The 18,420-nt window shown below is 37.3% G+C and overlaps 1 protein-coding gene across 1 annotated transcript in view; it reads right to left on the bottom strand.

Annotated features, from left to right (window-relative positions):
• grk3 (G protein-coupled receptor kinase 3) overlaps window positions 1–18,420 on the bottom strand; it is a 51,822-nt gene continuing 33,402 nt past the window's right edge. The window contains exons 12-21 of the mRNA XM_042733119.1: window positions 17,632–17,726; window positions 16,483–16,590; window positions 13,081–13,147; window positions 10,817–10,917; window positions 10,111–10,177; window positions 9,135–9,230; window positions 8,603–8,765; window positions 6,813–6,949; window positions 4,859–4,972; window positions 1–3,549 (exon numbers count right to left, since the gene is read on the bottom strand). Of these exons, the coding sequence (XP_042589053.1) occupies window positions 3,388–3,549; window positions 4,859–4,972; window positions 6,813–6,949; window positions 8,603–8,765; window positions 9,135–9,230; window positions 10,111–10,177; window positions 10,817–10,917; window positions 13,081–13,147; window positions 16,483–16,590; window positions 17,632–17,726 (1,110 nt within the window). The 3' untranslated portion in view covers window positions 1–3,387. The remainder of the gene's footprint in view (window positions 3,550–4,858; window positions 4,973–6,812; window positions 6,950–8,602; window positions 8,766–9,134; window positions 9,231–10,110; window positions 10,178–10,816; window positions 10,918–13,080; window positions 13,148–16,482; window positions 16,591–17,631; window positions 17,727–18,420) is intronic.

Here is an 18,420-nt window from a genome sequence, read left to right as displayed (position 1 = left end):
AACACGAAAAAGGGGCTTTTATTTCTGAACTGTTTTTATAAGCAGTCCAACACACATGTTCCTAGCTGTTCTGAAAAACAAAAAACAAAAAATAATTTTAATAACAATTATCATTCATTGAATAATATTATCAATAATTATAATCATCATAACCGTAACGGTAATAACCCCAGACAGTAGTATTTGCGTTTGCGTTTGTTTGTGGCACATGAAAAAGAGAGAGTTTCGGTTGACTGTAAACCCAGATACTCGACAGCTCTGTGCCCTAGGAAAACCAACGCACAGAGGGACTAGCTCCCCGACCAGACAATAAATATGAAAGAGCAAGAGAGACCTGTATTAAACAAACAAAAATAATAATCTGTAACTCGTAGGTACAATATCTAAACTTTTATGTGCAAGATCTGAGCTGATTCTTCACCACAAATAGTTGAACTCACATCGAACCCAATCCCTTCCCGAGTCAATTTTTTTGTGTCTACGTCGTAAAGTCTTTTAAATAAACCTAAGCTCATTTGTTTTCATTTCATATACACATATATACTTAGATTTTGTTTTCTTTTTTTTCTTTCCTATCAATCGCCCTCTTGCGTTTCGAAACCTGCGTTCGCCCCCACACAAAATTCACCGCTACGGAACAGACACACAAGCAATTGAATGAAGCAAACACTGACGAAGTGACTGAAAAGCTACCGTTAAAATAAAATATAAAACCCCTGAATAAAACATGGATATTTAGGACTGGCGGAGGTGCCAACCTATTTTTGAGAAATGGGTTAGCATATTCAAAAAACGGTACCGGTCGTCGCCGGTCAGTAGCTTTGAGGCGTATCGTCAATGACGTCGGATCGTTTGCCTCGCAGCCCACTTGTTCCATGTCACCTGAATTTGGTCACATTTTTGTACCCTTTCTCAAACTCGCTGCCGCTCGCCCGTTAAAACGTACCAATTTTAGTTTCAGAAACAGCCGGCGAGCATCACGCAAGCTTTTCATTGGTTCAAGGACATTCTCCTACAGTCGTTTGGCACATTTTTTTTTCGTCAGCTCATGAAGCGTGGTGGAAAAAGTGCAGTGATATATATTTCAAAACAAGCCATTTTGGTTTCAAAATAAAACCCTTGAAGGGCACTAAAACATCTGCAGGATGGCACCTCCCCGACACATAAAGGCTACAAAAACTGATCGACTCCCAAAACCCTGCGATTTCTGCAGAGCGCCGCATGCAAATCACTGGAAATGCACTGAAGGGAGTCGTAGAAAAAGAAAATTACTGCATGAAAAAAAAAAAAAAAAAAAAACCTGAATACACAAAGAAAACAATTCTTTAAAATCACCTCATGCCTGTTAAGCTGTGCTTGTTTTTCCTTTCCAAAAAAAAAAGACCAAAATAAATGCACATAACATACTCCAAAAAATGTCATCTATAGAAATCTGCATTTGCGTCACATTCAAAACAATATAAAAATTTAAACTATATTTAAATCAAGCCTTACAACAAACATTTTAAGTTGTCTCTCCTCCCGCAGCCCACCTTTCCAAACACCTGCAAGTGTGAGCGTCCTACTATCATCGTACTGAATAACGGTCTGCCTGCCGTGAATGGATAATGACGAAACACACGAGAGACAGACAGAAGACCTCCTCACACCTCATTATGAGATAAGCCATCCGACTCTCGCTCTCACACCGAAGGTCCTAAAAGAGGAGTGTACGCACAGTTCTCAGCCTGAGGTTTGCACACGCCCGCTGATTTATTGACAGATGTGAACCCAGCCCACCCCGCCCCCCCAAAGCTGAGACATAGGGACAAACACAGACAGGCAGAGACAGAGATTCGCCATATATGCAAACATTGTCAAGAAGATTATACTGTAGATGCACAGAGAAAGGATTCATATATACAGTCGGATAGAAGACTCCAGGGATGCTGCTGCTGTTTTTTTTCTCTCCAAGTGGTCCCTCTAACCGAGACATCATGCATCGTCAACTGTCCACTGGCGCCCTTGTACGCAACTGGAGGTCTGCAGTTCAGTTTTTATCTGTGCGTTCAGTTTCCAACACTGTTCTTGGGGTCCGTTCACAGGGAGATGGAGGCGGCCTGGACTCAAGGAATTCTCAGGTGTCTCAAGTCGAATGTTTATTTCATTGGCACTTTTTGCACTTCTGTGGGTTTAGGGGGAGGGGTTGGGTTCATGTTTTAGCAAACATCCCGCCACGTTCCTACCAATTGTGTCAAGCAGCGTAAATCACTCCACCCACGAACAAACGAACAAAAAAGAGAAACAAAAATACATTCAAGGTGAAAGAAAACAATTCTTCCTGGTGAAAATATTGGGGAATTTCCTTTAAAGCAACAACACCTACTTTTTGCATTGTGTACACGCATAAGTACATGCACTTAATGCACGTGAGCGACCCAACCAAGTTTGGTGTTTACAAGGGCTGAGCACCAAAAAAAACAAAAACAGAAAGAAAAACGCTCCCTAATTTTTACACTGTACGTAGTCCTCTGAGAGCTCAACTTGGATGCGCACAACACTCGCCGTTGCAGTTCGTTCAATCTGTTGGCGATTATTAAGGAAGTGTCAAGAATTCTGTACTTTACAAGTACGGGACGAAGGTCGGGTGCCACAACAGTCCCCAAATCTGAGTCTGTTTAGCAAAAAACGGCATGCATGCCATGCGCCCACGATGTTGACAGAAAGTGGTGCAAAGCATATGCTTCAGGAATGGGACAGTCGGTGAGGTGGCCTTGGCGTTCCCACAAAGGACATGAAAGACAACGGGAGTGATATCGTTTAAGCCATCGTTTTTTGAGATTGTTTCCATCTGATTAGATCTTTCAGGCTGCATGGCTCTAGCAGAGGTACTGATACTGTCTGGCTCTAGTACACTGCCACTTGAAAGAGCAGCTCCAAGTGGACATTATTACAGCAGAGGCCTCTTTCTTTGCTAATATACGAGCATGCCGGTGTGTGCAAGGAGAACGTGGGGATCACAGAAGGAATGACATGCTCACAAAAGGGGCGCAGTATACCAGCCTGCACCACTGGTCAAAACGAGGTCCCAGATACAGCACTGACATCACTGATTGTTCTTTAACATTATCCTGGAGTGACGCCCACCCCAGTGTATCACGTTGCGAGGAACTGTGTGTGTGTGTGCATTTGATTGACGAACAGTTGAAGAACAGCAGGGCACAGTCCAGCAGAACCTTCTGAGACGGACCATATGGCGGCTCGCTGTGCCGGTTGGGAAGCCTAATGGTGCTGGACAAGCATTTTGCTGGGAGAGAGAGAGAGTGTAAGAGTATGTGCATGTGTGTGTGTGTGTCGATGAAGAGGATGGAGGGGAGTGGTGGACAAGGGTGGCGGGAGGTGGGCGGCTCACAGGCCGTTGCTGTTACGGTGTGCGAGCGGAGGTTTGGACAGTTCCACAACATTGGCTCGCCCCTTGCCAATGACTTTGGGGGCACGACGCAGCAGCTTCTGGGCCTCTGTGAATGCTTCGGTGAGCTCCTTCTTCCACTGTACGAACTCTGGATCACTCTGTGAAAAGTAAAATAACAGAAATTCAGTCTCAACTGCTTTACAATTTTTTTTATATATCAAGAACTTTTAAATGCTAGTGAGCTGCCTAATCAGCACTTTTGGATGCAAAATTTAAAATACAGCAGAAAATGTAATTCTTTTGTGGATAAAGCAATACCAGACTGCATTCTGAAAGTCACTTTATGGAATTAAATGAAACTAGATTTTATTCAATGTATTTTGCACCAATATTTTGGTATGCTTTTGTACCTAGAGTATCATTAGCATGCAAAAGTCAAACTGGATTGGAATCAATCGAGCTTAAGCCTCGATCTGAGAGATATTTGTATGGCATGAGCTGCCCATAAAAACCATTTCAAATCAGCACATTATGAGGTTTAATTTCAGATTAATGTTCGCTAAGGTCTGCAAATGCACGAACATGCACTTATGACGCGGCTCCTGTGCAGATGGGAAAAATATTTCCCACAGAATAGACTCAAATAGATAAAGGAGGTTTCCTAGAACAGAAGTTCATAGCAGCACACACAGAACCCACAGAGGCCCTGCTTTTTTCTGCACAATCCATCTATTTTGGATTATCTAGGCAATTATTTATTTAAATTTAATATCATTCCTAAGAACTCCATAAAGGCTGTGCATTACTTTTTCTGGAAAAGTAGGAAGTAACACAAGAGCAAACATAAGGGAACACATGGAACGTTTAGGCAACATGACCAAAAGTACTGTATATACTGTGGTTATTTATTTATTTATTAAAAAAAATAAATGAAAAATAAACAACCACGTTGTCTTATATTTGTGATTGAAACCAACGTTTTCTTTTTTGAGAAAAAAAGACAGTAAAAAACAGTAACAAACACTAGGTACCATTTATTATTAATTGTATATTACTAATTATATTAATCTCAATAAATGTAACATTATCATGTATAAGCAGACCACAGAGGCAGTGCTTTACATTTTCTGCCTTATTTTTGTGTCTGAAACAAAAGTTTTATTTTCTAAGAAAAGCAAGGCCATAAAATAACAGTAACATTCACTATGTAATATTCATTATTAATTGTGCATTATTATTGAATCTCATATGATATTACAGTATGTGTGTAAATGTGTGAATTTTGTTCAAATGGAATTTTTGATTTATTTTTTACATTAACTCATGTATTCATTTATAATAAAACACTCACAAGAGTTTGAAAAAGAGGCATAGGGAACAATAAAAGTGAAGCAAGATAATGCAAAACCAAAAGGGGAAGAGAAAATCCCTCGACGAGACTGTGAGAACAGCATGAAGGTGCCCTACCTCGCACTGCAGGACAAACTGTTTCCCTCCTTTGATCCTCAGCAGGATGCACTTTTTGTCCTTGATCTGCGTCTCCTCCACAGTCACAATCTGCTCCATGGTCAGCAGGTTTTGCTGGGGGGAGGAAAGACTAATTAGTGCGTTCCTGTAAGAGTCTTCTCACAGATTATCCTACTGTGTTCAAGAGGAACACGCCATGCTACCTGCTAGCTCTGTATGGGTGGGATTTTACCTTATGCTTGAGGTATACGCATCTATCGGTGTCACTTACACTGTGGTAGAAATTCTAGAGGTTGTCTGGGGCTACGAGGGAGCAAAGACACGGATGACAAGCTGTTCTTGTACTCAATGAGTCAGTGGTGGTACAGCGGGCCACAGACACAGCATCTCATGTAACTGTCTGATCGCGGATACCTGATTCCCCTCAGACTGGAGGATAATGGAAATCATTTCACTTCTGTACAAATATTTTTCCTCTAAATGACACGTACCACATTCAGTCTGGTTTTTAAAGACCTTGATTTAAAGTGCACTTCTGTGTGAAGACTTAGACAGCCAGTGTTTTTTTCCTAAGAAGCCTTTTGTTCACCGTTCGACTGCGAGAACAGGAAACGATTTTCAAATAACACTGTATAACAGCATAAAACTAGGGATGCAGAGATCAATTTCAAGAAATGACAAACAAATTAATTCTGTGTTTCTATCTATGTTACATATATATATATATATATTTATACAGTATATATATGAAATGGCATTGATAGTACAGTCAATTAAAATGTTTAATTTTAAATTAAAATTAAAGTAAAAATAAATAACAAATAAAATAAACATGTTTAAATACACTGTATTAGAACATAAAAATAGGAATGTACTGATTATTACAGTGTTACATTATTATATAATATTACAAATACTAAGGTTGGGCTGTATGACCAAAATTTTATATTACTGTAATCATACAACAATATTTATTTAAAATATTAAATCACCATGTCACAATGGCTACTTCTGTATAATCCAGTGAGATTAATATTAAATTAAAAACAATAATAGTATAAACAAGTTTTATTTGAAACCGACAGGATGGGTGCAAACTGAAAACTGACCTTACATAAAATTAATTAAAAATGAATGAATGGAGTCTGACATAAGTTCAAAAACATTATATTATAGAACTTTAAAATAAAATAAATAATGAATGAATGAAAATTAAAGCCAGACTGGCTCTCTAAAATTGAGAAAACAGAACTACAATGTAGTCAAGTATAAGCATCACTGCTTGCAAATCTGACTTGCGAGTGGCCTTCCTTTCCATCCGTTTCCACGCATCTCCTCTCCAACAAGTTCCACAGGAAGTGCATTTACCCTTCAGATCGAAGATTCAGGGACTCTGGGAGTTAAAAATGCAGGAAACTGGCAAAATCTGCACTTCTTTATCTTAGTTACAGATCAGGGCAGAAACTCTCTTGCCCCAGGGAACCTGCAGTGACCTACTTCTGCATTACACAGATCTGAGCACAAACGCTTCCTCCGGATGGGAAAAGACTGAGGTTTGGTTTAGCAGTGGAAAGAAGCAGAGGATATTAAAAGGAGAGGTGGGTGTCTCAATGGTTTAGGCTGCAGGTGAACCTGCGTCACTATGGGAATTTTGGAGCAGGGTGGAGGACGATGTAGCGTTTACGTAAAGTGATGTGATTCCTCCTCGCCTTCTCCTTCTTAGAATTTTTAATCAAAATCTTGATATTACCTGCTCTGCCATGAACAATGCAATTTAAAGGAGAGGGGGAATCAGCTAAAATGCACCAGACTCACCTTGAATTTATGTTTTTTTAATGTTTTAGTCCAATGTTCCTACAGCGTAGGGACACACAGGCATGTTCATTCTCAAAAAATGGCCTTTTAACCCTTTATACAGGTGCTAAGAGCAAACAAAACACACGAAAACACTCACCCGAGACTCTCCTTCACCTCTCCACTCGACGCGGTTGGGGAACAGGTAGAAATACCGCCGCTGCCACTGTGTCAGGAAGGGGTTTCCTAGCTTTAGCATGTAGCCGTGCATAATACAGTCCTTCCCCAGCGCATAGTCTGCACAAACACCACAGACACACACAGTCAACATAACACTCAAAGCCATTTTGGAATAAATGCATTAACTTAAAATTCAGTATCTTTGGGACACTCTCATTCATATTTATTCTTTTTTTTTTTTTATAAAGAAAGTCACATTTGGAAAGAGCTGACAGTGAATAAATGACTCTCTCTCAGATGTAACCCACTTGAATTCCTAAATTACACAGGCTATTTCAGATCTATTTCTGACCAGCGCACAGTCGGTCATGTGATGGGTTCTGTGTCTATCCCTTGAGGGAAGCATGTGGCACCAGCACTGCATGACAAGTACGTAGGGTTCAGGCCTCTCCTCGAGGTCGCTGACGGAACTGACGCTGGACCCGTGAATGTCGATTAGCTGATGTCAGTCCGGGCCTTTAATTCATGCTGGAGAATGTAGCACTACCGTAGCAGAGGCCATTTTCTTCTCTCTGCACCACTGTGTGAAATTACTGCTTGTCAATTCTGAAGACGTCTTATGATTTAACACAAACTGGAGTTTCTACCAGAAAACATTATCTTTTGGACCGGCTTAAAACATGGGTAAATGACCGAGTGCTGCAGACGACAAGACGCCTGGAGCGGCTGTTAAATTAGGTTTCTTGACCTTCTGGAAGTCCAAAATACAGTCAGAAAATGAGAGTCTGATGAAGAGCAAACAGGATGTTTACAAACAGCATTTTGCAACCAGCTGTTCTGTGTACATTGCCATGGCACCTCTCACTAGTCACAAATGTTGTGTATATGAATAGATTTCTCTAAGAAATAAAATCTTCTAAATATCTATTCACTGCACAGGAAGCTCTGCTATACATATATGTTAGCTTATTATTGGACAAATTTCACAAAGCAATATCAGGGCTATATTTCAAGATTCAAAACCAAATAGTTGGCTATATATAAAAAACAAAAACTATAAAATATACAAAATTTAAAATAAATTCTAAAAATATTACAGTTACACTTTCATTCAAAGTTTGGGGTGTTTTTAAAATTTAAAATGTTTTTAAAATTAATGTTAAATTTTAAATGATTTAAAATGTTTTTAAATAAATATATACTTTTTAATACATTATTTTAGCTATATTGATCCAAAGTGACAGTAAAGTAATTTATAATATTACAAAATATTTTTTTAATTATGCTGTAAATGCTGCTCTTTTGTACTTTCTTTTCAAAGAATCCTGAAAAAAATCTGGATATTTTTAAATGGTTTCTGAAGGATCATGTGACCGGAGCACATGAAGACTGGAGTAATGATGTTGAAAATTCAGCTTGCAATTACAGAAATAAATAATATTTTGAAATAACTTAAAATAGAAAAGAGTTATTTTAAATTGTAATAATATAACACAACATTTCTGAATTTACTATCTTTGATCCAGTAAATACCAGCCTTTATAAACAAACAAAAAATAAATAAAAATAAAAAAAATTAAATAAAACTTAAAATTTGTACTTACCCTAAATTTTGAATGACAGTGAATATCAAAACATAAATAGTACATAAATACATAAAATCTAAAAAAAATATTTGATTAATAAGGCATCATACATTAATGCAAATTTGGGGGGAAATGGGCAGAAAATGAATAAATACAACAATACAATTTATGTGCTGTGTCTCACCCTCTTCATGGCCCTGCTGCTTGTTTTTGGCCCGCTTGCGTGCCTCATTCTTATCCGTGTCACTATTGACGGCATCATACACCGTCTCGGCCACCTCCTGCTGCCAGCGCTCAGAGATCACCAGCGGAAAGTTCTTATAGAGCTCCTGATCACTGTCAAGCAGCTGAAAGGGAGAGGGACAAAGATTACAATTACTTTCAATTCAGACAATTTCATTCCGTCTAAGTGGGCAGAGATAAAGTTGCAACATAGACCAGACTTTCTGCTAGAAGTCAAATTCTGGCTATAAGGGAGTCATTTAACATGCTCACAGCATAGTGGATAATTCCTCCAGTTTTTAAAGCATGAAACACAAGCTCAAGTGCTCTTAGATTTTATACGGTTCTCTCAGTGCTGGACGCAATCTTGGCTCCACTTAAAGACCTACTAAGTAGTCCACTTTGATGGTCAGTGAGCTGAAGCAAAGACATCAGCCTTGAGCACCAATAAGAGGAATGAGTGAAAAGTTTGGTCTCTCGGTTACTGGTTTTACCTTAATTCCCTTGGTGTCCTCCTCATCAAAGGAGCCGATGTCAAAGGCGTCTGCAGCATTGACTTCTCCTCTGGGGGGAATGAGGGGTGGGGGGTACTGCAACCAAACAAAAGATTCAGAGAATTAATATCACACAAACTCAAAACAACATTTTCAAAATTAGCTAGTTCATCTTGCAAAATGATGGAGGATTATAAAACTAATAATTTAACAATGCTGATTATATACATTATATAACAGCATAATGAGTCTGACTCAATTACGATTACATGAGTTCTCCCGGCAAGATCTTTTGGTGCGATTTGTTACTCTCTGATTGGTGAAATTTTCTGTACAGCAACATGGGTAACACAGTTTTTCAACACAAACTCAAAACCATTGAATTGCAATCTCTAAACTTACAGTAAGGTTTATAAGTTATCATTTAAAATCAGTTGTCCTATGGATAAAATGAATGGAGCTTTTACTTGTAGAACCTGACTGTTGCACTCCACAAGCTCAATGACCTGTTATTTCAGAAAACTATTATAGTCCTCATAACACAGAGATCTACAGATTGTGCACACTAACGGGAACACTGCTCACAGGAAGTGATTTGAGGTCTGACAGTAATGGTCTTATGAAAATGTATCGTTGAAGGCTTGGCTTTGTGCTTTGATGCCGGTTCCAACGGTGCAGTAAAGGGAATGAAATTAGAGTCACGACTTCCTAGAGAGGATTTTAGTATGCTAACAGTCACTGTTAGCACTCTAACACACTCTCCGCGATGATGTTCATCTAAATTCATTCCTATTAAAGCAGCACCACTAAAAAGAAAAAATCTGAGGCTTGCTAATCGATTGCTGAATGACTAGTCCATCATCTGGACTCTAAATCAGATCAGTTATAAATTGCAATTACACAAAACCTCTTATTCTATCAGAGTGTATGAGTACTGCAACAGGGCTGGTACTGAAAACAAGGTTGAAGGTCTCACCTTCTGAAGATAGACCTGCTGCCAATCGATTCCCTTGAAGAACACATGCTCCTTTACCTCTGACGCCCTACAGAGCATAAAAGAGATCACATTCAAGTCAAATACATTTGTAAAGTGCTTTTCACACAACACACTGTTTCACAGCAGCTTTACAGAAAATCATGTTGATATTTCTAAAATCTTGACATTTGCATGTCTTATAGCTGCATTTAGCAGATAAGAGCTGGACAGTAATATAGTTTGCATGTTGCAATGATATAAACAATCGCACATTTGAAATTTGTTGCTAGACAGTAATCGCATTACCTGAGTATACTTTATGTAGGCAGATATAGTTAGACATACATGCATATCAAACTTTATTTAAAGAGCTGGGTGATAATTTAGTTTGCAACAAAAATAAATTGAGATTTGCTACATAGATATAGCTATAAATTGCTTTGCATGAGTATACTGTATGTATGCAGGAAAAATAGCATGTATATCAACCATCACCACTTTTGACCAGCAGGTGTCAGCAATTCAGAACGAGCTGCAAATAACTCCCAGCATGCCCTTCTGTCTTTATAAGTTCAACTTCATTTGGACAAGTGGCATTAAAATTTTTATTTTTCATTTGGATAGTTCACTACAAACCAAATACACATCTGATAAAATGTTTAAGTATTACAGATGTCTAATCTCGATGGAAGGGATTTTGACTTACCCCTGTCCTAGACACCCCAATCTTTTGGCGACGTCTCGCTGTAAGAGTCCTTCCAAGAGGGACTTGAGCTCAGGTGAGAAGGAGTCAGGCAACTCCACATTCTGATGAGAGAGAAGGAACAGGAAGTGGCTCATAAGCTTGACTGACATCTCGTTAAACATGATTTTACTCCATGTCGGCTGGTGTTTGACTTCCACGTGATGTTTGCTTTTGTTTAATTAGCTTTCCTCATCAGTCACACTGAACATTCATTAGTAAAATGCAAATATGCAGGAATAGCAAACGTTCCAGTAGCCGTCTAGATCAACAGAGCATTAACAGTACAGAGTGCTTAGCGGTGTTTAAATATCCTCACAATCATACAAATGAATGTGAGGACAACCAAAACAATTCTCTTACGTAATAGGCAGTGCCAACTGCACATTCAAATCAAGGTCAACGTTCACTAAAGTCACAGTAAATGCAGACAAATAAGCTTCACTCAGTTCAGGCTGTCAGGTACAGTCACCATAACACTGAACTAAATAACAGGGCATTGCATTATAGATGCTAAGGTTTTCTGAGTGGTAGCTTGTTGCTGTAATTGCGAGTGTGTTTGAGACAGAAGTGTCCAGCTTCAAGTCTCAACAATATTCTGGTCTGTAGTTCCTCACTGCAAAGTCTATGGGAATTTTTCCCACCCGTTTCAAAAGTGGCACTGTATACAGTACTGTTCCAAAGTTTGAGGTCAGTAAGATTTTTTTATTTTTTTTATATGTATGTACAAGAAGGACACCTGAAACTGATCAAAAGCATCAGTAAATACATTTAAAATGTTATAAAACATTACAGTTTCAAATAAATGCTTTTCTTTTGAACTTTCCATTCATCAGAAAATCCTGAAAAATGGTTTCCAAAAAATATTAAGCAGTACAACTGATTTCATCATTGACGATGATAAGAAATTAAATTGAGCACCAAATTTAGCATATCAGAGTGACTTCTCAAGGATCATGTGACGCTGAAGACTGGAGTAATGGTGCTGAAAATTCAGCAGTGCATTACAGGTATAAATTACATTTTTAAATAAATTCAAACAGACAATAGTTATTTGAAATATTTCATAATAATATTCACAATATTACCATTTTTACTGTATTTCGGATCAAATAAATGCAGCCTTGGTGAACATAAGAGACTTCTTTAAAAAAAAAATCTTAAACCAATGAACCTCTGTGGAGTCATGATAGAGTTTTACAGTCCAATCTTAATTCAATCTGATCGGACTATAAAATTTCATCGCATTTTACAAGATACCTACTAAATCCTTGACTAATGAAATCTGGATAATTTTCCCTGTGAGGTCGGCATCCAAAAACAAACCTTAATAGCTCAATGATTGTGTCAAAATTGCTCTGCATCCACAGAAAAGCTTTTATTTCACCAGGATAATAACATATATATATATATATATATATATGAACACTGTGTCAGCACTGTCAGACTTGGCCCATAATCTTTGTGTTCCAGTTTACAAACAAAACACGATCATCTTGCCAGTCAGAGGAAAACTGTTTAACATCTCTGCTGAGAATAAAAAATACATTCATAACTGACATTTGCATTGACTTCATCCACTAAACTGCACAATGTATTTCTGGACTGGCGCTGCTTTTCCTTTTAATCAAAACAAGATGTCTCAGAAAGTAGCACAATTTTGCCTTGTGATCATTGACGCCTCAGTAGGCAGCTCAGTTGTGTCTAATTTTGAAGGTAAACCACAAAAGCAGCATTAAAAACAAGTGACTTCCCTTCTAGTGACTGTACAACAGTCAAGAGCATGGCAGTTCGATGAGGACTAAATTACTGTGATGTTTGAGAGGAGGACAGTAAATGCAAAGCGTGGATGCAAATTCCTCTCCATTAGCATTCCCTTGTTAAACAGTGGGTGTAAACTGTGATGAAATGTTCTCTCTTCACTTCCATGGAAAGCTGTGGCTCATTTATCCATCTCCTGTTTCACAGCACTATCTGATAATCAGCATAAGGGAGCTCTTTCCAGTTTGAACTGTTAGGCTACAGCATTTGTAGATAAGATTCAATTGAAGTCTTTAAAGCTATAACTAAGAACTGGGTGGTTGTTAAGATCTTCTAGGTAGTTTTTTATGGGATTTTTCATCCTGCACCAAGAAACTTAAATCAGAGCACTCATATATATATACATGATTATGTGTGAAGGTACATAAAGACTAACAACAGAGAAAGACGGGGCTTTGGTTTCTCACCATGGTAAGGGTCATGCGGTCGATCTCATGTTTGTCTTTGGTCTTGTGCTGCCTGAATGGACTGTGCCTGCAAGAAGAGAAGAAACGGAGTTCACTTAACTGAACACACAATGCTTAGCCTCGCAACCTCAGAGAGGACACACAGTGATTTAGCATTGACGTGCAGGCGTGAGAGTTCGAAAAGTTTCAATCACAGTCGCTGATCATTGTGACCCTGGACCACAAAGTCTTAAGTCGCTGGGGTATATTTGTAGCAATAGCCACCAATACATTGTATGGGTCAAAATGATCGATTTTTCTTTTATGGCAAAAATCATTAAGATATTAAGTAAAGACCATGTTCCATGAAATTTTTTTGTAAATTTCCTACTGCAAATATATCAAAACTTAATTTTTGATTTGTAAGATGCATTGCTAAGGACTTCATTTGGACAACTTAAAAGGCGATTCTCAATATTTTTATTTTTTGAACCCTCAGATTCCAGATTTTCAAATAGTTGCACCTCGACCAACTATTGTCCGATCCTAACACACCATACATGAATGGAAAGCTTATTTATTCACATCATGGTCATATTTTACTGTCTTATCATTTTGGTGTAAAGCAACAATTGAGATGGATCCTCTGAAAGGCTAACTACCAGTTTTATCGTTACCTTAAACTATAAAACATGTTGTTTATCTTAATAAATTATGCTAATATGAAAAAGTAGAAACATTACAGGAAAAATGAAAAACAAAAACAAAAAAAAATTCATAAATTTCATTGAAATGTTGCATTAGCAACTAACTGAAAAAAAAACAAACAAGTTTAAATACTAAAATAGAAGAATAAAATAAACAAATATATAAAAAAGACACAAAATTCACACACACACATGTTTATGCTAGCTGTGCATTAAACAATTTTAATGTACGACGTGGAGGCCAAGAACCACTCGATGTGAAATCATTAAATGCACAGCTAGCCATGCATTATCCCGCTTATACCATCGTCATTTGCCAGCACTGACAAGTTAAAGCTGTTAATGTTTGCAGTGCAACATTTGACCAGATGGGTAAAAATAAGCTACGAAACAGCTGAGACATAAAAAAAATAAAAATAAAACAACCTTTTCCGCAAAATTGTTTACTTTCATTTGTGCACACTCACAATAAAAACAGAAGATTTGTGCTCATGTAAAATAAAGCAAACAAACAGAATGTGCGTTGTCATCCTTTTCTTTCCGTGAACTTATGGAGCGCCGCCACACTTCTGTTTTAAATCCGTTATCTTAATTATTTAAATCAGATATATTTCGCATATTTAAAAAAAAAAAAGAAAACAAATTGTTATTTTTATGTTAGGCCTATTACTTATATAGACTATACATTTTCCTTAAAGCATCCCATTTTGTCCCAGGGCTTGAGAACCTGTGCCCTAGTTAGGTCCATGCAGAAACTTGTGAACGATGGCATCACCGTTTAGTGACATCACTGAATGCTCCGGGAAAACGTATTGTCAGTGTCGGTCACAGCGCCTATTAATCGCTGTTTTGAATCCAGCAATTATTTATTTAGTATAAAAGCTTTGTTTATTAGAGGAATAATAGGTTAACTGGGAAATGTTAGATCACGACCAAGCTTAACTAGAAAATGTTAGATCGCCACCATGCCTCTGGATGCCGTTCGAGCCTATAGCCTTCATTTATGTGGCTTTGTTCTGGTTTGCTGGTTGGTCACGAATTTCCACAAATTCAATAACATTTAGGCATCGTTTCTTTTCCTAAATCTTCACAGTCTAACCCTCTAATTTCGCAGGTTTATTTTATTGTTTTTTACTTTTAATCACCGTTTTCGCATCTCTAACTCTGGTAAACATGGGAAGGGAAATTAAAGATTTCATGAATTAAGAATTCGTTCGATTTATTAATTTGTTCCCTTATTTCAGTTAAATCATGGGTTATTTAGGGAACAAAAATGAAACATGGACAGTTGCCACAAATTAATAAGTTGTAGGAATGAATTAACAAGTTGTATGATAGCCTTTCTGTCCTGTGTCCCGCAGCCCTGCAAAGTGCACGATATGAAACAATTATCTGGGGAAATGACTTAGTTACTACATTTCTATTGCTTTCCATGTTGAAGAACTTTTGTGTTGTTTCTATTTTAATGGACTTTTAAAGTTTAAATCACATTAAAAGCTTAATTTGTACATTGTGAATGAATAATGATGCATTTATATAGCGTCACCGTCACTCACAGCCTCTCCCACGTGTTGAGTGCGCATGAGCCACAAGCAGCTCAACATTAAATCGGTTAACCAACCATCGACAGCTTTAATCGATTGCATCTCTTATCGACAATTAATCATTCATCGATTAATCGTTGACATCCCTAGTAGAACTTAATGGCACTAGAGACCTACAGTGGTTCTTGAAGTCAGAAAAGTCATAACAGTGTTAGAAGAATGTTGTCTGTGGTATATTTTCACTGCAAAACAATAAGAAATGCAGCAAATATAACCGCAAATTTTGAGAAAAGCCGCAGCAAAATCAGTCATTTTATGCCACAAAAATCAGAAAAAAGTTCCGTAAAATCCTGGAGAGACTGTATAATGTAGCTATATAGTATCTAGGCTATTTTTAAAATAAAAGTCGCGGGGAAGCGGTAACAAATTTCTGTGTGCACACAGTGCAATCTGCGATCTCCGATCTCTCTCTCTCTCTGTGTGTATGCATTAATATAGAACGGTGATTAAACTGACTTGATACTACCTGTGCATTAAAAGGTTTTAATGCACACCTGCCAGCCAATCAGAATCCAGTATACAAACAGACCATGGTACAAATTAAAATAAATCACCAAACATTGCATATACAAATGCAGATATAAATTAAAATGATAATTATTGAAAAGATTAAAGTGATATATATATAATTAAATTATCTCTAAAATGGTAAATACATTTAAATTATATATATAAATTATATAATTTATAAAATCAAATAATTAATTTATATATAATGATAAATATATACATCTATATCGATTATACAGAATACATATAGAATTCATGTTTTTTTGTTTTGTAAAGTAAAAAAAGAGTGTGTTTTCAGGCCAGTTCTGAACTTCTTCTATTCTGCTTTGAAGTGCGTATGACACTCAGTGAAAAGACATGCCCCAGACTCCTCCCCCATTACACCCCCTCCCCACTCTCCACCTAGCAACTGTTTCAGTGGTCTCCACCCCCACTCTCTGTGTCTTTCTTCTCTATGATGTCTGCTCCTGACCTCCTACCTCCAAACCCCTGACATTTAAACTTTACACTCCACATCAAACAGGTGAGAAAAACAGACAGAGACTAAAAGAGAGAGAAAGATAAAGAATTCATGAGTGGGCTGCTGCAGAGGGCGTTCTTACCCTCGCAAGAGTTTGAACAGCATGCAGCCCAGAGAGAACCAGTCGGCGCTGCTGTCATACGCTGTTCCTTTCTGCAGAACCTCAGGTGCCATGTAGCCATGGGTACCTCTGCAAACACAGCAATTAATGCACATTAAATTCAAAGCGTACACACCCCCCAGGCTGAGCACACATTGACTGTAAACACAACAAAGCTCATTCTCATACAAACATTTAAAGAACTGCTACATTACACACAAAAGGTTTTCCATCCTCTCTCTGACCTTTGCATTTACCAGGATGTTTTCGCTACTGTGCTTTTAAGATTGCACTGTCTATATTTAGAGAGAATATTTCATGAATAAAACTGTTTTTGAATGTGAAATGAGCACTGTATTGGTGCTGACATGTAAACAGCCATATGTTAAAATTGTCACCGTTATGATGTCATATCCACAACTTGCTTTCAGTGCATGAGACAGAGCTTTGGTTTGAAAACATCAGTTTGTCTGCATATTACATTACTGCATCAAATCAGCCTATTAGAATGATTTCTGAAGGATGTTATACTGACAATTTAGCTTTGCCACCACAGGAATTAAGTACTTTTTAATATATATTAAAATACTAGTTCATTTAAATTGTACAAATATTCCACAATATTAATGTTTTACTACATTTTTGAACAAATTAACTTTTGAACCTTGGTGTACACTGAGGTTATTAAAAAAAAACTTAATTGTTCCCTTCAAATGGGAAACATTTCTAAAAAAATCATTGAAAAATAAAGAGATTCATTACAACAATTCAGATGAAAGGACACTGAAAAACACCACAGCCAAAACAATTTAAGTGAAAATCTGAGCACAAACACTGTTTGCATGTATAACGTGACTGCTTATATGAAATTCGTTGGTAAAAGCATTTATATACATGCACATAGAGAAAACGGATTAGACTGTGGTATAAAATTCCATAGCTGACTGCAAAAAAACAAACAACAAAAACCCCTGCTGCAATATGCACGAGTATGAAACAACAAAGAGCTTGTGTATGCTCAAAGAAACATCGTTAGAGAACAGTAGCAACCACACCTTCCCCAAACAACAGACACTTTTATTTTGCACTAATAAAAGATGAGGTTTTGAAGCCTTGTGAAGAGGAACTTACACGCTGGCGTGAGGCTTCTTTTTGGAGAAATCGCAGGCCAGGCCCAGGTCAGAAATGCGAACATGTCCATGTTCGTCTAACAGGATATTTGCAGGCTGTGAGGAACAGAAAGTGATGTGGAGATTAGGACACCGTCCAACAGTCCAAAAAATCTTTTTAAGAGCCTGATAAAGAACAGACTGTCCTTTTGTAAGCAACATCTACAAAAACAGCATCACTGTGATTAAATGGAGTACATTTAATGAAGAAAAACAGCAAGTGTAAAACTTTCTCTAAGCAAAAAGCTAAAATTGACCAACAAACACTATATGCAACAGAAAGCATTTACATCACACAGCGCCACACAATAACAGCCAATGAGAATATATTTGATGTTTAATGTTCAGGGATTCTGACTTAAGATTTATCCAGATATATATATATATAGATATAGATATAGATATATATATATATATATATATATATAGATATATATATATATATATATATATATATATATATATATATATACACACACATTACACAAAAAAAAAAAAAAAAAACACACACACACACACATACGCGCACACACACACACGCGCACACAGTTGTGGTCAGAATTATTGGCACCCTTAGTAAATATGATCAAAGGCAACTGTGAAAATTAATCTGCATTGTTAATCATTATGATCTTTTATTTAAAAAATTCACATAAGTCTAACCTTTCATTGGAGAATAAGAATTTAAAATCGGGGGGAAATATAATTATGACAAATGTTTTTCTCTAAAACACATTGGGCACAATTAATG

The sequence above is a fragment of the Cyprinus carpio genome, chromosome B10, assembly GCF_018340385.1.
Source record: "Cyprinus carpio isolate SPL01 chromosome B10, ASM1834038v1, whole genome shotgun sequence".
NCBI classification, from domain to species: domain Eukaryota; kingdom Metazoa; phylum Chordata; class Actinopteri; order Cypriniformes; family Cyprinidae; genus Cyprinus; species Cyprinus carpio.
The sequence above is the reverse complement of the archived record's forward strand: the minus strand, read 5'-3'. Positions and strand labels throughout refer to the sequence as shown.